Raw genomic sequence first — 26,257 nt, 5'->3', positions numbered from 1 at the left:
AGATGAGGTTAGAAAAGCGGTCAGTGGTGACCTTAACAAAAGTCATGGTTTTTGTGATCTGTGGGTAGAAGTTGGTTTAAAATGGTTAAAGGGTGAATGGCAAGTAAGGAACTGAAGACTGTGTCTTATCAACTCTGGTAGAGAATCTTGGCTCCAAAGGGGAATAGAATGCCAGAGCTGGTTTTGTTTCGCTTTAATTTTTTTTTTTTTTTTAATCTGGAAGATACTACAACATGTCTGAAAGCTGATTGGAAATATCCAGGAGATGCAGGATGTAGAGAGGTGGCCACTGGAGAGAGTGAGGTTGCTCAGTAAGCTGGAAGGGTTGGGACCTAGACCACCTGTGGTAGGACTGACCTTTGGGGAGAAGTGGGCTTTTTTTTCGGTTTCATTAATAGGGAAGAAAGATGGGAAGGTACTGATAAAAAGAGATTTGCAGATTTGGTGGTGAGGAATCCTGCCTGGTTACTTCTCTTATCCCTGTTAAGTCCTGGGCAAGGCCATGCACTAGGAGAGGAGGATGATGGTTGGAGACGGCGAAGGTAAGAAATGCCATTAGGCAGGATGGGTGAGCTTGCTAGAGAATGGCAGTAGTCATGTCTAACCTGAATGTTTATGTTGTGCTGCTAAGCATTTTCTATGTACTGGCTCACCTTGTCCACCAAGTCCATGCTTAGCCAGGCACTGCAGTGATGAAGAGCATGGCCAGTGTCTGGCTGAATGCCAGCTCCACCACTTACTGGGGTGTGACCCAACTTACTTGGGCAAATTACTTACTGTTTCAGAGCCTCAGTTTCCTCATCTCTAAAATAGGGATAGTAGTAGGACCTGCCTTCTGTGGTTGTTGTGAATGAGTTAGTATGTACACATAGTAAAAATTTTAAGAATTATTTAAGAAGAAAAGAGAGAAAAATTATATAAGCAGATCTTAGAGTTAGGAGATTTAGGGAAATATCTCTCCCTGGCTACAATTAACCATTCTGTGGAAGATCTTTTCTAGTCCTTAAAGGTAAACATTTGAGCACTAACCTGCAAATGTAGGAGCTGAAAGAGTCTCATTTTATTCTTTGGTGTTGTATGATAAGATACTTGGCAGATTTCTTGCTTGGTTGTTTTTGGTGTCAGGCTAAAGCTAGGGTGACTTATTTCAACAACTCCCTTGGATTAGGGGTTAAAGCACCTGGATTTTATTCCCATCACTAGGTGAGCCCACAAGCTTGTTTCAGCCTTCTGTGCTGTCTCTCCACCCATAAAGTAATGGTAAGGAGATGGCTTAGAGGAAAGAGCAGGTCAGAGAGCACTGATGCGAAACCTGGGAGAAGCCCATTCACACCTGTGTGCTCCGTCCGTTCATCTGTAAAATGCCGTTGATTATTATTATTAGAAATAATCTTTGCTACCAGCTCATCAGAAATGCCTGGCACATTGAGGTGATTTGATATTTGTAATATGTTTAGAGTTTCTTTGGAAGGAGAGTGCAACACAAGTGCCAGGTGTTTCTGCTCTGAGAGGAACTGGGTACATCACCAAGAGTCCAACCACATTCTTAGTACATCATGCTGAGTATTATAGAAAAACCGAAGAACTTTAAAACAAGGTTCTTGTCTTCAAAGAGCATAGTCTACATAGGGAGATAAAAAATACACATGGGGGCTTCCCTGGTGGCGCAGTGGTTGAGAGTCCACCTGCTGATGCGGGGGACGCGGGTTCGTGTCCCGGTCCAGGAGGGTCCCGCGTGCCGCGGAGCGGCTGGGCCCATGGGCCATGGCCGCTGGGCCTGCGGGTCCGGAGCCTGTGCTCCGCAGCGGGAGGGGCCGCAGCAGTGAGAGGCCCGCGTACCGCAAAAAAAAACAAAAAACAAAAAACACATGGGACTATTCAATTCGACGTATGATTGAGTGCTAGAATGTGTGATGCAGACAGAAAGTACCAGAAGAAGTTACAGAAGGGGACTATATAGGTGATAACTTCTTTTTTTTCCTGAGGTGAATGTTTTCTGATGGCTTTGTCCATGCAAGATTCATTTACCACTTCTGTTTTACCAGTGATTCCCGATGTTTAGTGGGAGGTTACAATATGGTGTATGATCATATATTATGTTGAACTTGACAACCACAATCAGTTTTATAGTCTAAACTGGAAAAACAAAAAAAGCTAAAGGTGGTGGGGGATAAACATACAACCTTAAATATAATCAAGACCAAAATATTTTTAGGATGCTTTCTCCCAAGGTCAGCATAGAAACATTCCGTAACATTGTATTCTATTTCTTTTTCCTGACTTCTTCATTTAAAAGAAAAAAACGTGATTGTGTGCACTCAGAACTTCCATAAATTCCTTTCATGGTCTCAGGTAAAATCGCTGGGACTGTTGCAAATTTCTAAATGAAGAAATAGACATCTAACACTTGACAATGATCATATTCAGTGCCAAGTCCTAGAATATAATGGACCCTCCCAATTTTAGTCCAGTTCTTGAGGCCTCTCAAAGTGTATGTAACACCTAAGCTACTTCTAACTCCCTTTGATTCTTTAGCCACTAATCCTGCATCTAATATCCTCATTCAATCCTATACCCCATGGATAAGATACCAGAAGGTAGAGCGGGAGGTGCGGGGGGACAGTGGTTGCCAAAAAACCACATTGGAACTGCCCTGGAAGGAGCAGTGACTGAAAGTGTATCTTGGTTTTCCCTGTTTAGGCTTCCCTAAATAAAGGGCTTTCTCATTTGTTCTCTGGCTAGGTTTGGGAATATTTTCTTGACCTTTATGCTTCAAATTAGCCTTGCAAATTGGCTCAAAAAATATCTTAGCCTTCAAAGATGTTCTTTTACCTTCCGCATTATGGATCATTCCCATGCTTACCCATGCCTACAGCTCCTGTCATTAAGCAGTGAGAACACAGGACACGTACTCAGCATAATTTAGTAGAAAGACGATAGAAATCAGGGGACAGAACTGATTGTATTGGCTCAGTAGTTGATTTCAGAAGTACCTCCTTTAATGTCTCCCCACCCTGAGGCCCTGAGAATATAAACAGAGAGTAATTTGTTTCATGGTTTGAAATTGGGTTGGGTTGGTTACATTTCAGAGCCATCAGAGGTGAAACACCAGATAGTTGCTATGGATTTGGAGTACTCAGTGGTTTCAAAGCATTGTTTTGAAGAAAGAAAAACCCAGGTTTTTGAGGGTTTTGTATTTGGACGTAGAGAAATGTAAGGGAGGATATACGGCTAAAGATAAAAATGTCTTTCTCATCTGCTTACAAATGCCTGGTACACGAAGCTTGGGTGGGAGGCTTGTATGCTTGGCAGAAAGTCTTAGTCACCCCTCAGCTGCATTAGCACCAGGGCCTTTTGGCCGGAATATGAACATCTCCCTTTTCTTTAACCCTGATGGAAGCTGAGGAACCATCTAGCTCTGCACCATCAAGTTGGCGGTGCTTTAGCCTTGGTCCTGCTGTAAGGGTGTTTGATGTCTCTGTTTTTGCTCTTTTTGCTCCCAGTGTGCCCTGGAGATGCGAGATTTTCCTTTGGCAGCAGGAGGCACACACCCAGAGAATGCTGGAGCCGCAAGGGGACAGGACCCACTTCCACAGCGGAGAAAAACAAAGAGGAAAAAGGCGTGCAGGTGGCCAGCGCTAAGGGACTCACCCAGCAAGCAGTGGGCCACTGCCGCTGTCCTCAGCAGCTGCTTCTGCTGCAGCCCGAGAGGAACTCGGTGAGCCCGTCCCTGTTTGTGGCTGCAAGCTCAGGATTTCAATCAATGCATTCCAGTAACCCTAAAGTGAGGAACTCTCCGTCAGGAAACACACAGAGGTGAGGGCTAGGGCCTGGCCCAGCTGCCCTTTCGGGATGTCATAGTGGACCGTGAATGCTCATTGGTGGAACAACATGTTGAATTAGAAGCGAATGGGGAAAGAAAAAAAGATAAGTAAATAGTGATAGAATAGTGAATCAGAGTTTAGGTTAGAATTTTCCTCTGTTATTATTTGTCCATTATTACCTGGCCGCTCCTATTTACCACCCCTCTCCTCACCAAAACATAAAGAAAAAGACCTTAAAGACCAGCCAGTACAGTGAGCTAAACTTGGCAAATGAGGAAACCGAGACCTGGAATGGTGAGGAGGCCTAAGGTCCTAGAAATAAACACCAGCCCCTGGACTCCCACCCAGAGGCTTTTTCCTCTGTTCCATGGAAGTTAAGCTGATGCCCTAAAAGAATTGTTTCCTTCTCCCCTGGCGGCAGTGGTTAGTGTGTCTGCTCTGGTGTGATCCTGCTTGTTCAGGGAGTATGTCCTGGAGGGTTTCCCTAACCTGCCAGTCATGGGCAGGTTTCCTCGTGCTCTCCTGGACCTGCTCGTATTTTCCAGCAGGGAGGCTAGTCTCCTGTTACAGCTGTTCCTTGTCATCAGCCGAGGGGCGGGTGGTATTTTGATCTTAACGATGTCTGTTTGTTTACTCTGAGCTAGTCTTAGTGTGAGAGTCATTTCTCTATGTACATAGAAACCGTTGTCCTTTATTGACAGAAGCCCTAGAGATGGGTCCCCATGTGACTCCAGGGTTCCCAAGGCCTGGCAGGCCACTCTGCTTGATCCTCCTCTCTGTTGAGAGCTCTGAGATGAGAGCAGGGGAGGAGGGAGCAAGCAAGTGGCTGCGATGAAAGGTGGGGTGGTTACTTAGTGGTCCAGGTCTCCTTGACCTATGATAAAAATCAGTCCTCCCTAATTTGTGCTGCCCAGTTGCATCCGGTGTCTGATCTCCCTTTGTTATTTGTCTCTTTTAGTAGCCCTAAGTCAAAGCAGGAGGTGATGGTCCGTCCCCCTACAGTGATGTCCCCATCTGGAAACCCCCAGCTGGATTCCAAATTCTCCAATCAGGGTAAACAGGGGGGCTCAGCCAGCCAATCCCAGCCATCCCCCTGTGACTCCAAGAGTGGGGGCCATACCCCTAAAGCACTCCCTGGCCCAGGTGGGAGCATGGGGCTGAAGAATGGGGCTGGAAATGGTGCCAAGGGCAAGGGGAAAAGGGAGCGAAGTATTTCCGCCGACTCCTTTGATCAGAGAGATCCTGGGACTCCAAACGATGACTCTGACATGAAAGGTATGTCTATAAGATATTTGAGACTCAGAGGGAAGTAGGTATTCCTGAGGAAAGGCCTCTGACATTGGTGGATGCCAGAGAGCCTAATAGCAGCCAAGTGGGGAGAGTAGGCGCATCAGATTCAGGAGTTCTCGCAGTTTAAGATGGAACTATTTCTGGTCGTTTTCCTACTAACTGAAGAATAGTTTGGAACCACCTTGTTGACTTCTTGCTCTTGAGGATGTAAGCGTTTTAGGATGTTCCACGGCCCTAGCCACGTTCTCGTGGATGTTTCTGGCCTCCATACTCTTTGTACTTAAGTGTCAAGCCGGTAGCTAGCTCCAGTTTGTCTATGCCAGGGTCCACCCTGGAGCGGTCTGTCTGACACTCCTCTTCTCCATCAAATTCATCCTTCAAGACTTGGCTTTTGTGCACTCTGGCTGCCATTTGGCCAGAGTTGTAGGCACAAGAGGCAGCCTTGGCACTAGTCCAGGTTTGTCACAGTCAGTTTCAGTGTGGCAGGAACGAGTGGCTACATGTAGTAGAGATACAGTAGGCACCAAAATGGAGTGAGCCAGAAAGAGTATAGGACCAATGGTTGTGGTTTTAGGCTTTTTCCTCCTAGTATAAAATAAAAAATCTTAACTATAGGCCAGAACATGAAACTAGTATTCAAGCAGTGGAAGTGTTACTTCCTGACCCAAATTTGAAATGAGAACCTGGGTGATCGTTCCCCTGTCTTTCCTTTCTTCTTTAGGTTTTTGTAGGAGGCCTGTTACGAGCGCCAGCACTATGCTGGGGGCTGGGGGTGCCATGGTCAGCAAAACAGAAACAGTTGCTATCCTCAAGGGTTTGAATGCACCTAGACAGCAGATCATTAAACAATTACAGTAAATTTGATAAATGCTGAAATAAGGGGCGTTAGGGGGCTATGGGTTCAACTAGCAGGGGCAGCCAGTCCAGGAGGATCCAAAAGGGGTTTCCAGGAAGGAGGGACATTTATGCTAATATCTGAAGAATGCATAGTAGAGAAGTAAGGAGGTGGGGGAAGAGTGCTTTGTAATTAGTCATTTAGGGAGAAGTGTTTTTATGAATAGAAGAGGTTTCCTCTTAGCAAAGTACTTCCTCCTTGAAATTCTCAAGGTGTTTGCATTATGATGCTGTAAATGCTGGCAGAAAAAAGAGTTTTATTCTTTCTATGACATGACTCTTTTCATTCTTTTAGAATGTAATTCTGCTGACCACATAAAGTCCCAGGATTCCCAGCACACGCCACACTCGATGACCCCGTCAAATGCTACAGTCCCCAGGTCTTCCACCCCCTCCCATGGCCAGACTACTGCCCCAGAGCCCACACCTGCTCAGAAGACTCCCGCCAAAGTGGTGTATGTGTTTTCTACTGAGATGGCCAATAAGTAAGTTGATGGCTATGTCTTGCTATTGGCGTGGCTTGCGTGTTTGGGCATCTAAGTTCTTACTCCCTTTGAAGATTGATCCTTTTTTTGCCCACTTGTATTATTACTTAAAGTTAACGCTACAGAAAGAGGTAAAATAAAATATAAAACCTCTCCACCTCTACTCCCCAGAGGCAACCATTGATGATACTTCCTTGGCTTTCCTTCCAGAAATTTTTTGTGCTTGTACAAATATACATATATATACTTTTTTAAGCACAAAAGGGATTGATTGCACAATATACACTTTTCTGCAACTTAGTATTCTTTTTAAAATGACACAAGTAATGTCCATTTTGGAATAATTAGAAAATGTAAACAACTAAAAAAAAAATCTCAGGAATTTACAGAGATAACTACTGTGAACATTTTGGTACATATGTCTCTAGTGGATGGATGGGTCAATGGATATTTATTTATTTATTTAAAATGTGAATATACCCTAGTTTTTTTCATTTAAGATTTTAAAAATTAAGATATAGAATGAATCTTGGCAGCCTTTAATTATTATTAGGTGTGAGAATTCATTTTACCCTTCTTGGGTTGGGATTTTGAACTAGGATGCTCTATAAAACACCTACTAGAGTGGATGGCTTTGAAGGAGAAAATCCTGGGGGTTTTTAGTACCTCTTTTGAGATTTGCTAATGGCTATCTTTTAATTTCAGAAGTTTGATGGTAAATGATAGACAAATAATGAAAACCTTTTTCTCTTGATTTCTTCTCATTCAACATTGCTGGTGGTTCTTTATACTTCTCCTTCCTCTCTTATACCAGTTTAATCGGGTTAAAGTGCTTTAAATTTACAGTTAGTGAAATAGGAACAAGTCCTAGTGTGTGCATTTCTTCTGTCTTTGCAGAGCTGCAGAAGCTGTATTGAAGGGCCAGGTTGAAACTATTGTCTCTTTCCACATCCAGAACATCTCTAACAGCAAGACAGAGAGAAGCACAGCCCCTCTGGTATGTCATTTTGGAAACGGAATAATGGTTTAAAGGTTCTGCAGTGACTGTAAAGGTGGGAGATGGTGAATTTCACTGATAGGGAGATAGTCTTTTTTTTCTTCTCCCAGTTTTATTGAGATACAACTGACCGACAGCACCATATAAGTTAAAAGTGTACAGCCTACTGTGCTGTATACTGTATACTTTAACTTACATACGTGACGAAATGATTACCATCATCTCATATAGATACAAAATTAAAGACATAGAAAAAAAATATATTTTTTCCTTGTGGTGAGAACTCTTAGGATGTACTTTCTTAACAGCTTTTATATAGAACATATGGCAGCATTCATTATATTTATCATGTTGTACATTACATTCTTAGTACTTATTTATTCTATAACTGGAAGTTTGTGCCTTTTGACTACCCTCCTCCAATTCTCCCTCCCCCAGCCCTCCCACTTCTGGTAACCACAAATCGGATTTCTTTTTCTATGAGTTTTTTTGTGGTCATTGACCTGCAACACTATGTTAGTTTGTGGTATACACGTAGTGATTTGATATTTCTATACATTTCAAAATGATCACCATGATAAGTCTAGTTACTGTCTGTCACCATACAAAGATATTACATACTCATTGACTGTACTCCCCGCACTGTGCATTTCATACCCGTGACTTATTTATTTTGTAACTGAAAGATTGTACCTTTTAATTTTCCTCACCTATTTCTCTCCTCTCCCCAACCCCCACCTCCTCTTTCAGCTACCTGTTTGTTCTCTGTATCTATGACTCTGTTTCTGTTTAGTTAGGTTTGTTCATTTGCTTTGTTTTTTAGGTTCCACATGTAGGTGAAATGATACAGTATTTGTCTTCCTCTGTCTGACTTATTTCACTTAGCCTAAACCTTCTAGGTCCATCCATGTTTTTGAAAATGGCAAGATTTCATTCTTTTTTATGGCCAAGTAATATTCCATTGTGTATATGTACCACATCTTCTTTATCTGTTCACCTATTGATGGGCACTTAGGTTGCGTCCATATCTTGGCTATTGTAAATAATGCTGCAGTGAACATAAGGGTACATGTATCTTTTCTAATCGGTGTTTGTGTTTTCTTTGGATAAATACCCAGGACTGAAATTGCTGGATTGTATGTTAGTTATATTTTTAATTTTTTGTGGAATCTCCACACTGTTTTCCATATTGGCTACACCAGTTTACATTCCCACCAACAGTGTATGAAGGTTCAATGGGAGGTAATCTTGATGGTATAAACTACATTTTGAGCATTTAACCTAATTGTGTGGTTTTAGGCATATCACACTGCATTGGCCTTTTCTACTAACACGCTGATATATTGATGAATTACTAGGAGAGAAGAGGTACAAAATAAAAAAGGAGATATTTAGATATCTTAGGATTTCCGTCATGTAGCCATCTCTGGGAAATTCTGAATTCAGACCCTCTGTAAAGAGCAGGATTTTAAAAAATAGCAAACACTCTTGAGGTACTTGAAGAACAGAGAAAAAGCAGCAACAAAAACTGCAGTACTGGAGTACGTGCTGATGATACCATAATTAAGGTCTCAGTGACTTTCAAAATGATTCTTATTTATTTCAAAGTGAGAGAACCATTGAATGCTTTTAATTGCTTGATATTTCCAAAATTATAGTAAATGTTAGTCTGTTTCCTCTCTGGAACTTAAGCACCTACTATAAATTACATTAGAAAATGCATATAATGGTTGTTTTAATACATGTAGTGTTCCAAATTGAACCAAAAGATATTTCTTGTGTCTCACATTGTCAAGGCATTGCACCGAATGCTGTGGGGACACTAGAGGTTCAAGATACAGTCCCTGCGTTCAGGAAGCATAAAATCTAAAACTTGGATGAGTCTTAAACATGGGAAAAGTTAAATGACAATAAACGACTGAAGTGACAATTCAATACAGAATGGATGACATTTCGTCCTTGTTGTATATGAACATAGAAGTCCCCCCTGTGACATAGCAGACTTAGGCTTTCCTAGGCCTAGGAAAAGAATTTCATGTCCCTCTGCATCTCTGCTACTCAAGGGTAGACGATGGATATATATAATATTTTAAATGTATATATATTTAAATTTATACTTTAAAAAATATTTGTTTATTTATAATTTATATTGTTTTGGAATGCACGGGGTACATTGCAACTCAAACCGACATTTTATTGACTTAATGACAGATCTTAAGTCATTAAGACAGTTTTCACCTCCACCTTCTCTGGTACTAAAATGAAATCAGAAAAGGAGTTTATAAGGAGTGAATTGGGAATAGTCCAATCACCATTGCTCCAAATCTAAAATATAAAGGGTGGTACTAAACTGTTTCTTCTGTCACGGTCACCTTGTAGGAAATCAGTGACCACCCTTAACAACAAAACCAAACTTAAACTAGCACTGGAGAGAAAATTAAGGTGACCTCCACACTCCAGTTAAGGAGTCAGAGAGACAGAGGACACTGCAACATCCAGAGTCATCCAAGTTCAGCCAGTCTTACCCCACCAGTCTCGGTCTGCAGACACAGATGCGTGGAGAATACCAGCAAGTGGAACATTTGCATACATACCCACGGAACGTGAACTGTTCGTGTTCAGGGATATGTATGATGATTCCTGTACAAATCTGCGCCTTGATAAACGTTCCAGAGAGTAGGTGGGGATGTAAGTAAGAGTGTTAGGGGTTTGGAAATACAGGCTGGATTAAGCGAACAGGTAGGAGCAAGTGAACATCAAAAAGGGATCACGCGGCTCACTGGGGGCTGGTGAGAGATCCCTTGATGGAGTCGCTAGACTGGGCCTGTCTGTTCTTCATTACCGCCCTTCTCTAGTACCAGTACTTCCAGCAGTGCCGAGGTGTAGACCCAGAACATTACGAGTCCCTCTTCCAGACACTGACAGCGTCCGTGTCACCTATTGTAGGTGAGCGTGCCTTTACCCAGGACTTAGTATAGCATCGGTACTTAATAAATAATAATAAGGCGATCATCCAGCCTGTAGAAAGGGCCGCGTGCTGTCTATTGGAAAGAACAGATCAAGAGACACCACGAGCTAGATAGCCTCAGATTTCTCTGCAGACCCTTCCTGCCTACAGATGGTCTTACTACAGTTAATGTACAAATTCTCGTATGGAATCAGTGATCACAAACTGAAAACAGAAATCGGAGATGTCAGGCCTCTGGAAACTCAAGGATAGGAGTACTTCACTAGTCACCGTGCCAGGGGAAACACTGAAGTGGAGCGGCCGTACCTCCCGCCTCTGACAGGCAGAGTACAGAGCTGGAGGTGACAACGACTTTCTCTTTCAGTTGAAAACATTAGACTTTTTGATTGACAATGAGAAGTCTACATACCCAGTTATACTTTCGGGGAAAGAAAAAGGTGTTAGGTACAGCCTCCCACATACCAAGAAACTAATCTCTCCCTGAATCAGAAACACATAGTAGACATGTGATATCAAACCTGTTCCTCGAAATAGATACTCAAATGTATTCACTTTGGCAGCGTGGCTTTCCCTTGGCATGCTTTAAAGTTATTCAGCAAGGGAAAGAGGATGCCGTTTGACAGCAAAGTGTGAGAAAGAAATCAAAATGTCTGCATGTCCAGAGTGGGGTTGTACATGAGCAGTTTCTACAGCAAGTGTCAGTGTAGATTTATGTGGCTGGGACAAGTCCTTTATAACATATCTTGCTCTTTTCATTGCCCTTCTGTTCAGTTCACCAATGATTTTTAAAATCTCGTTTATCTTCAGAACACACAGATATCTGCCCTTCGGAATGATCCGAAACCTCTCCCGCAACAGCCCCCCGCTCCAGCCAACCAGGACCAGACTTCCTCCCAGAACACCAGACTGCAGCCAACTCCACCCATTCCGGCACCAGCACCCAAGCCTGCCGCCCCCCCGCGTCCCCTGGACCGGGATAGTCCTGGGGTAGAAAACAAACTGATTCCTTCTGTAGGCAGCCCTGCCAGCTCCACTCCACTGCCGCCAGACGGTACCGGGCCAAACTCGACGCCCAACAACCGAGCAGTGACTCCCGTTTCCCAGGGGAGCAGTAGCTCTTCAGCAGATCCCAAAGGCCCCCCACCTCCACCGGTGTCCAGTGGAGAGCCCCCCCCGCTGGGAGAGAACCCCGACGGACTGTCTCAGGAGCAGCTGGAGCACCGGGAGCGCTCCTTACAAACGCTCAGAGATATCCAGCGCATGCTTTTCCCTGATGAGAAAGAATTCCCGGGAGGACAGAGTGGGGGACCCCAGCAGAATACTGGGGTGTTAGATGGACCTCAGAAAAAACCAGAAGGGCCAATACAGGCCATGATGGCTCAATCCCAAAGCCTAGGTAAGGGACCTGGGCCCCGGACAGACGTGGGGGCTCCATTTGGCCCTCAGGGACACAGAGATGTGCCCTTTTCTCCGGATGAAATGGTTCCACCTTCCATGAACTCCCAGTCTGGGCCCATTGGACCCGACCACCTGGATCACATGACCCCTGAGCAGATAGCGTGGCTGAAACTGCAGCAGGAGTTCTATGAGGAGAAGAGGAGAAAGCAGGAGCAAGTGGTCGTGCAGCAGTGCTCCCTCCAGGACATGATGGTCCATCAGCACGGGCCGCGGGGAGTGGTCCGAGGGCCTCCCCCTCCGTACCAGATGACCCCCAGTGAGGCCTGGGGGCCTGGGGGTGCAGAGCCCTTTGCTGACGGGATCAACATGCCCCATTCTCTGCCCCCGAGGGCCATGGCTCCCCACCCCAACATGCCAGGTAGCCAGATGCGCCTCCCTGGATTTGCAGGAATGATGAACTCCGAAATGGAGGGGCCTAATGTCCCCAACCCAGCATCTAGACCGGGTCTATCTGGAGTCAGCTGGCCAGACGATGTGCCAAAAATCCCAGACGGTCGAAACTTCCCGCCTGGCCAGGGCGTCTTCAGTGGTCCTGGCCGAGGGGAACGTTTCCCAAACCCCCAAGGATTGTCTGAAGAGATGTTTCAACAGCAGCTGGCAGAGAAACAGCTGGGTCTGCCCCCGGGGATGAGCATGGAAGGCATCAGGCCTGGCATGGAGACGAACAGGCTGATCCCAGGCTCCCAGCGACACATGGAGCCGGGGAATAATCCCATCTTCCCTCGAATACCAGTAGAGGGCCCGCTGAGCCCTTCTAGGGGTGACTTTCCAAAAGGAATGCCCCCACAGATGGGCCCCGGTCGGGAACTCGAGTTTGGGATGGTTCCTAGTGGGATGAAGGGAGATGTCAGTCTAAATGTCAACATGGGATCCAACTCTCAGATGATACCTCAGAAGATGAGAGAGGCTGGGGTGGGGCCCGAGGAGATGATGAAACTCCGCGCCGGCGGTGCAGACATGCTGCCTGCTCAGCAGAAGATGGTGCCCCTGCCCTTTGGCGAGCACCCTCAGCAAGAGTATGGCATGGGCCCCAGGCCGTTCCTCCCCATGTCTCAGGGTCCAGGCAGCAACAGTGGCTTGCGGAATCTCAGAGAACCAATTGGGCCCGACCAAAGGACTAACAGCCGGCTCAGTCATATGCCACCACTACCTCTCAACCCTTCTAGTAACCCCACTAGCCTCAACACCGCTCCTTCCGTTCAGCGCGGCCTGGGGCGGAAGCCCGTGGATCTCTCTGTGGCAGGCAGCCAGGTGCATTCCCCAGGCATTAACCCTCTGAAATCTCCCACGATGCGCCAAGTCCAGTCGCCAATGCTGGGCTCGCCCTCGGGGAACCTCAAGTCCCCCCAGACTCCATCGCAGCTGGCAGGCATGCTGGCGGGCCCAGCTGCTGCTGCTTCCATTAAGTCCCCCCCTGTCTTGGGGTCTGCTGCTGCTTCGCCTGTTCACCTCAAGTCTCCATCACTTCCCGCCCCGTCACCGGGATGGACCTCCTCTCCAAAACCTCCCCTTCAGAGCCCCGGGATCCCTCCAAACCATAAAGCACCCCTCACCATGGCCTCCCCAGCCATGCTGGGAAGTGTAGAGTCAGGTCAGTATGCTTTCATCCTCACAGTTGCACCTTAAAGCCAGAGATTGCAAAATCCTGATTTACATCCTTTAAGAAAACTGGTGTCTTAACCTGATTATGCAACCAAAGGAGGTGGCTTTTGCCAAGATGGACGTATTTGTGGCAGAGTGCGTAATCAGTACTTCCAGGGGGTTATGCTCTTAGTGCAGAATATGTTTCTCAGATGGGACTGGGAGGAAAGTGGGAAATGTGTGTCATTTCACTGAATGATTTACATTTGCACAGTGAACTCACAGTGGTGGAATAGAATGTCTCAACAGCGGGTAAATGTGCCTTTAAATACTAGATCCACCCACTTCAAAGGGCTGCCCTTCATCATGTCAAGAGAGTCTGAGTATCATCCCAAGCAAAGAGGAGAGGCTGCTGAGAGACTTGAGTGGTTCTCGTAAATATGTGTTGACCATAGAAACTGTTACCGAAACATTCTCCTTGGTAAACTGCTGCTCTCAGAGATCAGCTACAATTTATTAGTATTTTCTTCCTAGGAGAAGCTCTCACTGATGATGGTGGTTTTGTGGATGGGACCAGAGGTGGTCAGTGGAAGATGAGCACTGAGGTATAAATACTAGGTCTGTGCTGTCTCCACTTGAGGAAGACTAGAATCAGAATAGGATAGGAGATTTATCCTCCCAAGCTCAAGTGTGTCTCTCCGTTAGGTAGCAGTTCACAAAAGCAGTACAGTGGAGTTGCCCCCTCAGACCTTTTCAGTTCAGACATCTTGGTGGCAGAAAATCAATCAAGAGCGTGTGTAGGGCGATTCGGTTAGTACCTGGGGTGGGATTGCTAATCTGGCTTCCTAGCATACTAATGCCTGAGTCGAATTCTAAATTGTGATTGGCAAGGGAAAGAGATCCATAAGAGTTGCCTGTAGCCCATGGTTTTCCCAAGTTTGAACTAATATTTCTTATGCATTCTTGGTGCGTTTGTCTTCCCATCTGCTGAGCTGTCACCTCCATCTCACACTGCAGTCTCCCTCTGCACACACACGGAGCTTGACTAGAGACTGATGATTCACGTCCTGGGTCTAATAACACTGTCCTGTTCATCTGTCTCGTTCCTGGCCCTGCTCGTTCATAACGATAGGCCCAGTAGCTTTCAAGAGAAATCTAATTCCCTGCCCTTTTTTTATTTTGCTTTCTTCTCCTAGGTGGCCCCCCACCTCCTACAGCCAGCCAGTCTGCCTCTGTGAGTATCCCGGGAAGTCTTCCCTCTAGTACACCTTACACCATGCCTCCAGAGCCGACCCTTTCCCAGAACCCACTGTCTATTATGATGTCTCGAATGTCCAAGTTTGCAATGCCCAGTTCTACCCCGTTATACCACGATGCCATCAAGACCGTGGCCAGCTCAGATGACGACTCCCCTCCAGCTCGTTCTCCCAACTTGCCATCAATGAATAATATGCCAGGTAAGAAATCAGGAAGATAGGATATGGAGCTAGCTCTGGACAAAGGAAAACTTCTTGAAGTCTTTTCTTGATGGCTGGACGTTCACCAAGTTGGCAAAGTATACTATCTGAGTTAGTTTCAGTAAAACTAAAGTGTCTTGCCTAGAGGAAGAGAATGATCACAGTATTTTTTATTAGCTTAATTCAGTATTCGTTGATAAGAAAGCAGGCTTCTTTATAGTTCTTGTCACTTTCTTTTTTTTTTTTTTTTTTTTTTTTAAACATCTTTATTGGGGTATAATTGCTTTACAATGGTGTGTTAGTTTCTGCTTTATAACAAAGTGAATCAGTTATACATATACATATGTTCCCATATGTCTTCCCTCTTGCATCTCCCTCCCTCCCACTCTCCCTATCCCACCCCTCCAGGCTGTCACAAAGCACCGAGCTAATATCCCTGTGCCTTGCGGCTGCTTCCCCCTAGCTATCTACCTTACTACGTTTGTTAGTGTGTATATGTCCATGACTCTCTCTCGCCCTGTCAAAGCTCACCCCTCCCCCTCCCCATATCCTCAAGTCCGTTCTCCAGTAGGTCTGCGTCTTTATTCCTGTCTTACCCCTAGGTTCTTCATGACATTTTTTTCCCCTTAAATTCCATATATATGTGTTAGCATACGGTATTTGTCTTTTTCTTTCTGACTTACTTCACTCTGTATGACAGACTCTAGGTCTATCCATCTCATTACAAATAGCTCAATTTCATTTCTTTTTAAGGCTGAGTAATATTCCATTGTATATATGTGCCACATTTTCTTTATCCATTCATCCGATGATGGGCGCTTAGGTTGTTTCCATCTCCGGGCTATTGTAAATAGAGCTGCAATGAACATTTTGGTACATGACTCTTTTTGAATTTTGGTTTTCTCAGGGTATATGCCCAGTAGTGGGATTGCTGGGTCATATGGTAATTCTATTTGTAGTTTTTTAAGGAACCTCCATACTGTTGTCCATAGTGGCTGAACCAATTCACATTCCCACCAGCAGTGCAAGAGTGTTCCCTTTTCTCCACACCCTCTCCAGCATTTATTGTTTCTAGATTTTTTGATGATGGCCATTCTGACTGGTGTGAGATGATATCTCATTGTAGTTTTGATTTGCATTTCTCTAATGATTAATGATGTTGAGCATTCTTTCATGTGTTTGTTGGCATTCTGTATATCTTCTTTGGAGAAATGTCTATTTAGGGCTTCTGCCCATTTTTGGATTGGGTTGTTTGTTTTTTTGTTATTGAGCTGCATGAGCTGCTTGTAAATTTTGGAGATTAATCCTTTGTCATTTGCTTCATTTGCAAATATTTTCTCCCATTCTGAGGGTTGTCTTTTGGTCTTGATTATGGTTTCCTTTGCTGTGCAAAAGCTTTGAAGTTTCATTAGGTCCCATTTGTTTATTTTTGTTTTTATTTCCGTTACTCTAGGAGGTGGGTCAGAAAGGATCTTGCTGTGATTTATGTCATAGAGTGTTCTGCCTATGTTTTCCTCTAGGAGTTTGATAGTTTCTGGCCTTACATTTAGGTCTTTAATCCATTTTGAGCTTATTTTTGTGTATGGTGTTAGGGAGTGATCTAATCTCATACTTTTACATGTACCTGTCCAGTTTTCCCAGCACCATTTATTGAAGAGGCTGTCCTTTCTCCACTGTACATTCCTGCCACCTTTATCAAAGATAAGGTGTCCATATGTGCGTGGGTTTATCTCTGGGCTTTCTATCCTGTTCCATTGATCTATCTTTCTGTTTTTGTGCCAGTACCATACTGTCTTGATTACTGTAGCTTTGTAGTATAGTCTGAAGTCAGGGAGCCTGATTCCTCCAGCTCCTTTTCTTGTTCTGAAGATTGCTTTGGCTATTCGGGGTCTTTTGTGTTTCCATACAAATTGCGAAATTTTTTGTTCTAGTTCTGTGAAAAATGCCAGTGGTAGTTTGATAGGGATTGCATTGAATCTGTAGATTGCTTTGGGTAGTAGAGTCATTTTCACAATGTTGATTCTTCCCATCCAAGAACATGGTATCTCTCTCCATCTATTTGGATCATCTTTAATTTCTTTCATCAGTGTCTTATAATTTTCTGCATACAGGTCTTTTGTCTCCTTAGGTAGGTTTATTCCTAGATATTTTATTCTTTTTGTTGCAATGGTAAATGGGAGTGTTTTCTTGATTTCACTTTCAGATTTTTCATCATTAGTATATAGGAATGCCAGAGATTTCTGTGCATTAACTTTGTATCCTGCTACTTTACCAAATTCATTGATTAGCTCTAGTAGTTTTCTGGTAGTATCTTTAGGATTCTCTATGTATAGTATCATGTCATCTGCAAACAGTGACAGCTTTACTTCTTCTTTTCCGATTTGGATTCCTTTTATTTCCTTTTCTTCTCTGATTGCTGTGGCTAAAACTTCCAAAACTATGTTGAATAAGAGTGGTGATCTTGTCACTTTCTTATGGAAGTTTTGATGCTTCTGTGTACCTAGATGCTTTTTTTTTTTTTTTTTTTTTTTTTTGGTGGAGGTTGGGGAGGTCCTCCTGGCACAAAACTGAGAGCGGTATCTTTTTAACATGCTGATCAGAATGTCTTTAGTCCTCAGATATTTTCCTGGAAGGGCATCCTCAAACCACAAGCAGCCGCAGGATTTCAGACAATGGAAAGCCCCTATTTCCTAGAGAATCACTTTCTTTAGAACTAGAGAGAGAATAAAATTCCTCCCTTCCCTACTCATTCTGTTCTCCTTCACCCCTACACCTCCCATCTCCCCAAATCTCACTAATAGGACATGATCTGGGATGGTGAAGATGGTCAGTAAAGAGACCGTGACTTTTGAGCCATGGGTTTCTGGTTCCAGTTCCATTCTGATTGTTAGGGATGCTCTTTATCATCAAGCACCATCCTTACCATTCTCAGTGGTTGACTCCATGGAGAGACCAAATATTTAAATGTCCCAGAGACCATAGTAGAACCTGTGTGTTTTCCTTTTCCATTAAAAGTTAGCTTTTTCTTTACCATTTCACGTAACGTAGAGTTGGAAATGCTCTCTCTGTAAGGTAATATAAAATAGTGATGTCAAGTATCAATTGAAAAAGGCCTGTTTGGTTTCCTTGTTGTTGTTGCTGATTCTTAGACTCCTAGGACTGGTTAGTCCTCTTTCTCCGAAAAGGACCATACTAAGCCGTCCAGGCAAATTGTTTTCTTCTGTATTAAATGTCTCCAATGAAGAAGACTGTACTCATTTGCATATTCACTTGTAACTTTTCACACAGGAGACTTTCTTCCTGGCTGTCTTCTATATACCTTTATGTCCTACAGTTTAAGACTCAATAATATATTGTCTTGTAGAGCTGTTGGTTTGTGTGCCCCAAAATGTATTATCATCTGATTGAGGGCAGAGATTGTGCGTTGTATGTTTCCCCAGCACAGTACCGTGCACACTTGATGCACAATAGTTTGTTAATTTGATTTATGATAGTTTTCCTGAGTTGCTTTCGGTTAAGTTGATTCCTTTGATATCTTTATTTTTCTAGGACTGGGCATTAATACACAGAATCCTCGAATTTCAGGTCCAAACCCCGTGGTTCCAATGCCAACCCTCAGCCCAATGGGAATGACCCAGCCACTTTCTCACTCCAATCAGATGCCCTCTCCGAATGCCATGGGACCCACCATACCTCCTCATGGGGTCCCGATGGGGCCTGGCTTGATGTCACACAATCCTATCATGGGGCATGGGTCCCAGGAGCCTCCGATGGTACCTCAAGGACGGATGGGTTTCCCCCAGGGCTTCCCTCCAGTTCAATCTCCTCCACAGCAGGTTCCATTTCCTCACAATGGCCCCAGTGGGGGGCAGGGCAACTTCCCAGGAGGGATGGGTTTCCCAGGAGAAGGGCCCCTTGGCCGCCCCAGCAACCTGCCCCAAAGTTCAGCAGATGCAGCACTTTGCAAGCCTGGAGGCCCAGGGGGTCCTGACTCCTTCGCTGTCCTGGGGAACAGCATGCCTTCAGTGTTTACAGACCCAGATCTACAGGAGGTCATCCGACCTGGAGCCACCGGAATACCTGAGTTTGATCTGTCTCGCATTATTCCATCTGAGAAGCCTAGCCAGACACTGCAATATTTCCCTCGAGGGGAAGTCCCAGGCCGTAAACAGCCCCAGGGTCCTGGACCTGGGTTTTCGCACATGCAGGGGATGATGGGCGAACAAGCCCCCAGAATGGGACTAGCATTACCTGGCATGGGAGGTCCAGGGCCAGTGGGAACTCCGGACATCCCTCTTGGTACAGCTCCATCCATGCCAGGCCACAACCCAATGAGACCACCAGCCTTTCTCCAGCAAGGCATGATGGGACCTCACCATCGGATGATGTCACCAGCACAATCTACAATGCCCGGCCAGCCCACCCTGATGAGCAATCCAGCTGCTGCCGTGGGCATGATTCCTGGCAAGGATCGAGGGCCTGCCGGGCTCTACACCCACCCTGGGCCTGTGGGCTCTCCAGGCATGATGATGTCCATGCAGGGCATGATGGGACCCCAACAGAACATCATGATCCCCCCACAGATGAGGCCCCGGAGCATGGCCGCTGACGTGGGCATGGGTGGATTTAGCCAAGGACCTGGCAACCCAGGAAACATGATGTTTTAAGCTGCTAAGATTGGATGTGCCGATCCTTGTCAAGATGAGATTCCAGGTCCTGAGAGCTGCTTTGAGGGAGTTCCAGGAGTACTGTTGGTCATGCAATAGGAGAACAGAGACCCAAGGGCTGCTTTGGGGGAGGGGGGAACTCGAGAATGTATGGATTTATCTGAAAACAAATTATTCATTTAATCAACAGGTGTGTTTTTTTTAAGATTTATTTTTTAAAAATTATTTTTGTGGACTTGGGTATCCCATGATGGCACCTACTTTTGGGAATCTGTAGCCGTGCTTTGAGAATTGCCATGGGTCATGTGTTGCACCATTCTCTGTATGTTTACGTCCTTTGGACTGGCTTCTCCCAGGATTCTTTTCTGGTTTTGTTTTTGCTTTGGGCTTTATTTTTTTTGTGTGTACTGTACTATATTGTAAAAGGGATTTTAGCAGAGACTTTAGTCTTTGGGACAAGAGAACAGGAATGCTGGGCTGTTTACTTTAGGTGGAGAATCCATCTTCAGACCTTTGGACTATTTTCTTTCAACTCCAGTGTATAGAAAAACCAAACTACGACCTCAGAGCAGAGTATTAATGAAAAGCACAAAAAGAGGAACTAAGTTCAGCGAGGGGTGGGGGGAGGGGGGAGATTTTTCTTTTTAAAAATAATGATGCTTAGGACATTTGTTTTTCAGTTCAAGTGCTCTTCAGCACTGTCTGTCTCTCCCAATCTGAAGACCCACCTTCACATTTTTCTCTTGTTTTCCCTCCTCTCTCCTTCCCTATCTTCTTGGTTAAGTGAGTTTCCTCCTGTTGTGTCCCCCACTGGTGACCCCCTGCTTCCCTCCTCTCTTTTTCCCTTTGGCAGCTGCAATACACGGTGTTATTTTGGGGAAATAAATCTAACGAAGCCTCGCCTTCCATGCCGAGCGTTGTCCCGGCTCTGGGAGGGAAAGGTCTGTCTTTGGGATGCTCAATGGTCTTCTTTGCCCTTCGTCTTTTCTTCCCCAACCTACCCCTTCCCTGCCCACCTTGTTTTCTGTTCTCCTTTTATTAGGAATTCCCAAGTGAATTTTATTAATGTGGGAGTGGAACAGATGCTAAAAGCTATCCAAGATTTTGTTTTTGTTTTTAATTTTGTGTTTCCTTCCCTTTCCTCCCCGTCCCATGCGTCAAACGTTCTGTGTAACCTCCATTAAATTTGGTACAAAACCACTCACCAGAGCTGTGGTGTCAGAAAAATAAAATATATTGTTTCTTACAAAACTGAATTGCCTTTTTTGTCCATTTGGATTCCTGTTTGTTCAGTATTGGGCTTATTAGTTGCCATGTGACCCAGAAGCATAGTAGCTTTGTATCGGAGTTGATCTGGGTGAAGGTTAGGGGAAGTACATAAAAGTGCTTTTGCAGATGAAGCGTATTGCTTGCTGTTGAGGAGTAACTACTCGTGTAGACTGATCCTGTGCTGTTTCTGTCCCAATCAGGAAACCCTAGCTATAGGCAGAAGAGCAGCCCTGGTCCCCATGCCCCACCTCTAGAGGCAATTCATGGTCTTTACTGGGAATTTTTGTGAGAGCCAATGTAATGGTGTGAAGTAATTAAGAGGCCAAAGGTATATTTTTAGTTATTTGAGAAGCCATGAAATGTCCCTGGAGCTTGTCAAGGTGAAGCATTCTTACTGCACCCGCAATCGTGGGTCTCTGTCGTCCGTTCTGCTTCCCCACCTTGCTGCCTGTCCGCGTCCCCTCTGCAGGCCCTGCTCAGTCTACACAGTTCACTTCCACGCACACACCTTCGGCACGTCAGCGTGTGTCCCGCAAGGTATGCCTCTAAGGGACCAGCTGTTTGTGTTTCTGTACAGTTAGGTTTGTTGTGGTGTGTGTATTTGAGTTGTAGGCGTCTTTAGCTAAGCAAGTGGGCATCTGTGTGCGTGTTTGTTCTCAGGTGAGAGAATCTAAGCGAGGAGCAGCAGGTGCAGAGTCGTCTGCAGACAGGCTTGTACAGATTGGGCTCTGCTGGTGTTCCACAGTCTGAGTTTTACCTGTGAATGTTTCTCTCTCTCCCCGAGAGTGTTCTGAGAGTCATTTTCTCTTCCACCTTCAGCAGCACTATTTTCTCAGTAACACAAGAGCCCCGGACCACAAAAGTGAGATTTAATTTGAGCACCTCCTCTACCAGTCACGTCCACTCTACTTGCGTTCCCTTGCAAATTCTTGAGGGGCCCTAGGAAGTAGGTCGTAATCATCTCATTTGCAGTTGAGAAAACTGGGCTCACTGGTTTAAGAATTCTGACACAGTCAGATCTTTACAGAGGGTCCTGGGCGGTGAAAATTTTACCTTGTGGAGAAATGAGGAGAGTACAACGAGCATTTTGTTTCATGAATTTAGCCCTGTTCCTAGGTTCTCTGGCTTTGAAGTAATAGAAGAGAACAGGGAAACAGCTAGGCATGGGGAGCATGAGATGAGAGCCCTGAAAGGAAGGCTGGGACCTGGCGTTTGTCCACTGGTCCGGCTTCGTGGGCAGCCCCACTTCCTGCTGCATCTCATAGTGCTGTGGTCACTAATGCTGTGTGGTCCCTTTGCGTCTGTCCCAAGGAGGGAGCCAAAGGCAGGCAGGAGTCTTGTGGACCCTTGCTGGGAGAGGCTGGGGATGTGGCACTCCGCGCTGCCCCCTGCTGGAGAACTTGCAGCAGTGCAGACCAACTTACCCGTTTCAAAGGAGCTGGGTTTTGAAAAGACCCCTTCGTAAATCTTCTTTCACTTACATTATCAGCTTATACATTTCATCATGATGACATCTGATAAACCAAGTTCATTTGGGGTTTAAATGTAACAATTTCTAATTTGCCACTCCTGCTATGAAATAAAATCACATTTGAGAGGCTGGATGCTTTTGCATGGAGAACTAATGATGCAAGATTTTTAAAAAAATCAGCGAAGGGGTGATAAAGATGTTTCATGTTAACATAATCCCGTGAAAGCCAAGGCAGTCTCTCCCACTCCTGCCCCTGTCAAAATTTTGGGATTAAATGAAGGAGATACAATAATGATGTGTAACTTCATTTCTGGGGTAAGTGGTGAGGTGTGGATCATAGCATTATTTCTTAAGGACTAATGAAGCATATGTGGTATTTTCCCTAAAACAATGTGAAATAAAATTACTTTTTTAAAGGATCTGCACTTATAAATGAAAACAAGCAAACATAACTGAAGAGGCCCTATGAGGGGGTTGGGGCAAGAGAAAATAAGTTTTAAAACAATTTTACATATTTTAAAGCTATGATCCAAAAAATTGATCCAAAATTTCTCCCAGCCTCCCTGCTCTCCTGTACTTCTTGATACTGTGATCGTGATGCAACTTCTGTCATCAGGGCAGCTTCCTGGCCATGCGACCTGTGCAGCTGCACAAGGCCCGGCTTGGTTTAATGCCCTGCTGCCACATGTTGAAATTCTTAATAATCTTCGAACAGGGCCTCCACATGTCCATTTTGTACTGAGCCCCACAGATGAAGTAGCCGGTCCTGGCTGTTGTGAGAAATTCCAGCAGCTCCACAGCAGAGCTGGGATCCTGGTCTCTATCTTTATTCTTGCTTTCTCCTTCCCAGTGGTCGGGAGTACCCTAGACAGGGTGGGTACTGTGTTCCGTTTAAACTGTCTACACTTTAGTCACTTCCTTTTCCTTTTCTGACTACTTTTAAAGTGCTGAGAGGAGAGGAAAGCTGTATTTAACCCAAAGACTCATTTATTCAGCAACCAGCAACCATTTAGAGAGTGCCTAGTGTGTGTTAAGAACTGTGCTAAGGCTGGGACCGGGAAGTGCGTGTGTGAATTGACCATTCCGTGCATTGCCATAGTGAAGGTGCGGACGGAGTGCCACGGGCCAGAGAAGAAGGTACAGTGAAGACTCCACGAAAGGTGGTTTTGAGTTTACTCTTGAAGGAGGGAGTACTTCCTGGTGGAGGGTGGTGGTAGGCTTTTAAACAGGAAGTGGGGGCAGCAAAGGCCTGCTTGTTGCAGCCAGCTGGGCTCTTCAAAGGGGGTGGAGAGAAGAAATTAGCCCAGAAAGAGAACAGGCCACGGGAGAACCTGGGGTGGCCCGCTGAGGAGTTTGAACTTCCAAGTTTTAAGCACGGGAATCTGGTGATGAGATGGGCTCTGCAGAGAGATTACTGCCCTGGGGTGTGGAGGATAGGCTGGGGGAGGGGTGAGAGAACCACAGGAAGATCACATGCAAAAACTTGCTTATTCTACGAAATCTTTAAACTCACAGACTCATCTCTTTTGCTTTAAAAAACATCAAATTGCATCATATTTCTTCTGCTGCTTAAATAAGTTGAGCCTACTGTCACTTTCTTTTCTCTAACCCAGGCCAGTCATGTTTTTCAAAATCACAAACACTTATATTTAAGAAAAGTCAAGGAATCTTAATTTGGTGGTAAAATTTTAATGACACATTTAAAGCAAACAGTTTATAGAGCCCAGAAGCCGGTTTGTGGCCCAATATTTTATATTGGAGGGAGTTAAATCATAAACTAGATTAAAAAGAAGGTATGCTATGAGGATTGTGTAAATTAAAAAAGCCTCTCTCTCTCTCTCTCTCTCTCTCTTTTTCTCTCTCTCTCTCTCTCTCTCTCTCTCTCCCTCACATGGCTCCTTATCTGGGTTACTGTAACAGACCCGATCTGTTTTCTGCCTATAGGTAACCACACTTCAACTGTTAACTTTCTGGCTCAGTACTTAGTTGTGCTTGGCAACCAATACTGCCAGAGGAAGAAGGTGAGTATATGATCACAGAAAGAAGATAAAGAGAAGGTTCAGAAATGAGTTCCTCACACGTATTTAAAAATTCAGTTATTTCACCAAACATACAAGAACTCAGGCTTCCCTTGCAAAATCCCCCCTCAGAGCCTGAAGCAATTATGAGGGACCCCAGGGTTCCAAATAACAGGTTAAAAAAAAACAAAAACAAAAAACCCAGCCTTAGGAAAGTGCAGGTCTTCCCCATGACGGGGAGAGGGGGACAGGACTGGACTGGTTTGATGTGTGGCTCTTCATACTGTACAACCTGCCCACAGCTCTGTGCTAGACTCCCTCTTTCTTTCTCCTGTGGCTGGAGCTAGGGTCAAAGGCAAAAAGGACTTAGAAATCTCAGTGGTATTCAGTGTCCAGTTAATTAGTGTTGAGGGTGGATTTAACTTTTCAAAAAAATTTTTTTTTTTTTTTTTTTTTGGTCACAGCCTAAGTTTCTTCCGTTGAAGACTCCTGGGAGCCTGTATTTATTTCTCAGTCTTTGCCAAGCTTTCAGGAGCTTTCATTTTCTCCGCTTCCCACATAGAAACCCCACAGCTCCACCGAGAGTTTCTTTTCCTGGAAACTCTCGCCCTTCCCCATGAATCAGTCTGATCTAAGCATGTGCTTTCGGCTGGGCTTTAAGATCTCTGGAGCTCTGGCCTCTGGCGGCTCAGTTCCCAGCATCAAATGCAGTCCAGCCGGGCCCAGCACCTTGCTAGACACTGAGTCATCACCATTGCCTTCACTCAAAGTGTATTTGGTTACAGGGAATCATGGATTACTGTGATTTATTTTGTTCTCCAAACTGCAAAAGTTCTTCCAAGGCTTTGGTGAAGTTCTCTGTTACAGCTGTCAGTAGTTGAGCTATTAAAAAATTTTATACACACACACAGATTTATTTATACAAATGTATATGTACTTTTAGTATACTACAGTATGTAAATAATTAAATGCTAGTTTTGAAATGTCAATACACTGTCATAAAGATTAGTTTGTCTTTTCCTTGTCAATGAAGCTAGAGAATTCCTACAATCCTCTTCATTCCTATTATACTTAGTGTCTGCAAGGCCTTTAAAATATAATCATTATTATTTAAAAGTGTAATAATACCAATAAGGAAATACAAGGATCACATCCATACAAAGTATGAACTAGGCGTCACTTGGCCCAGGAAAGAAATGGTCTTTAGCATTATATAACAGAATCCATGGTTTCAGCAAGGGCCTTATAAGAAACACTGGGCATTTATCTTAGATCCTGCACTGTGCTGGGCACAGTGGAGTAAAAGGAAAGTATAACAGCTGCCTACAAGGAGCCTACATCTAATTGAAGAGATATATACTAGCAATGGCTGTAAAATAGAACTGACACCTTCACATCCTTCAGGTCTCAGCTTAATTGTTACCTCCTCAGAAAGGCCTTTTCTGATTACCCCATCAAAACATCCACCCATCCTCAGTGCGCACACGCACACACACACATATACACATCATCATTTTGTAGCACAACATCCTATTTGTGTCCTCTACAGCAATTGTTTATTCTATCTCACCCACTCCATGAAGTCAGGAACCGAATTTTTCTTGCTCATCACTTGTTCACGAGCATCTAGCATAGTACCTGCATTCTAAGAGCAATCAGTAAATATTTATTCGGTGAATGAAAGAAAGGAAGGATCAGCGTGAGTTTGGGTGGCCAGGAAAGATTTTGTATGGCTGTGGTACTTGAGGTGGTCTCTATAATAAAGCGGGGGTGGGGGGGGCGGGGGATACACAGAAGGACAGCACACATGAGGGAATGGAGTGGGAATGAACCGGTGAAGACAATCAGGCTAGTTGACATTGAAGCGAACAGCTTAAC

At 44.6% G+C, this 26,257-nt stretch overlaps 2 protein-coding genes across 5 annotated transcripts in view; both read left to right on the top strand.

Annotated features, from left to right (window-relative positions):
- The window catches only part of LOC149750664 (uncharacterized), a 70,684-nt gene extending 66,962 nt beyond the window's left edge, over positions 1–3,722 (top strand). For all 3 annotated transcript variants that reach the window (XM_022583902.3, XM_089916864.1, XM_022583901.3), the window contains one exon: positions 3,504–3,722. In XM_022583902.3, coding sequence (XP_022439610.2) covers positions 3,516–3,722 — 207 coding nt within the window. In that variant the 5' untranslated portion in view covers positions 3,504–3,515. The remainder of the gene's footprint in view (positions 1–3,503) is intronic.
- On the top strand, positions 3,714–25,368 carry BCL9 (BCL9 transcription coactivator). 2 transcript variants are annotated; one of them, XM_089916817.1, is made up of 8 exons: positions 3,714–3,816; positions 4,783–5,099; positions 6,304–6,493; positions 7,391–7,490; positions 11,266–13,507; positions 14,694–14,954; positions 18,504–23,498; positions 24,282–25,368. In XM_089916817.1, the coding sequence occupies exons 1-7, from the start codon at positions 3,764–3,766 to the stop codon at positions 19,619–19,621; spliced, it is 4,281 nt and encodes a 1,426-aa protein (XP_089772943.1). In that variant the 5' UTR covers positions 3,714–3,763; the 3' UTR covers positions 19,622–23,498; positions 24,282–25,368. The 2 variants fall into 2 exon arrangements, with proteins under 2 accessions (XP_089772943.1, XP_022439611.1); XM_022583903.3 differs by lacking the exon at positions 24,282–25,368 and having other exon boundaries at positions 4,783–4,877; positions 18,504–20,872.
- The last annotated feature ends 889 nt before the right edge of the window (positions 25,369–26,257 follow it).

The sequence above is a fragment of the Delphinapterus leucas genome, chromosome 1, assembly GCF_059928025.1.
Source record: "Delphinapterus leucas isolate spDelLeu-1000000601 "Yukka" chromosome 1, BTC_Dleu_Yukka2, whole genome shotgun sequence".
Classification (NCBI taxonomy): Eukaryota; Metazoa; Chordata; class Mammalia; order Artiodactyla; family Monodontidae; genus Delphinapterus; species Delphinapterus leucas.
The sequence above is the reverse complement of the archived record's forward strand: the minus strand, read 5'-3'. Positions and strand labels throughout refer to the sequence as shown.

Coding starts and splice junctions, on each gene's coding strand:
- BCL9 (XM_089916817.1), top strand. CDS start 3,764: ATGCATTCCAGTAACCCTAAAGTGAGGAACTCTCCGTCAGGAAACACA. Junction 3,817..4,782: donor CCGTCAGGAAACACACAGAG/GTGAGGGCTAGG, acceptor TGTCTCTTTTAG/TAGCCCTAAGTCAAAGCAGG. Junction 7,491..11,265: donor AGAGAAGCACAGCCCCTCTG/GTATGTCATTTT, acceptor GTTTATCTTCAG/AACACACAGATATCTGCCCT.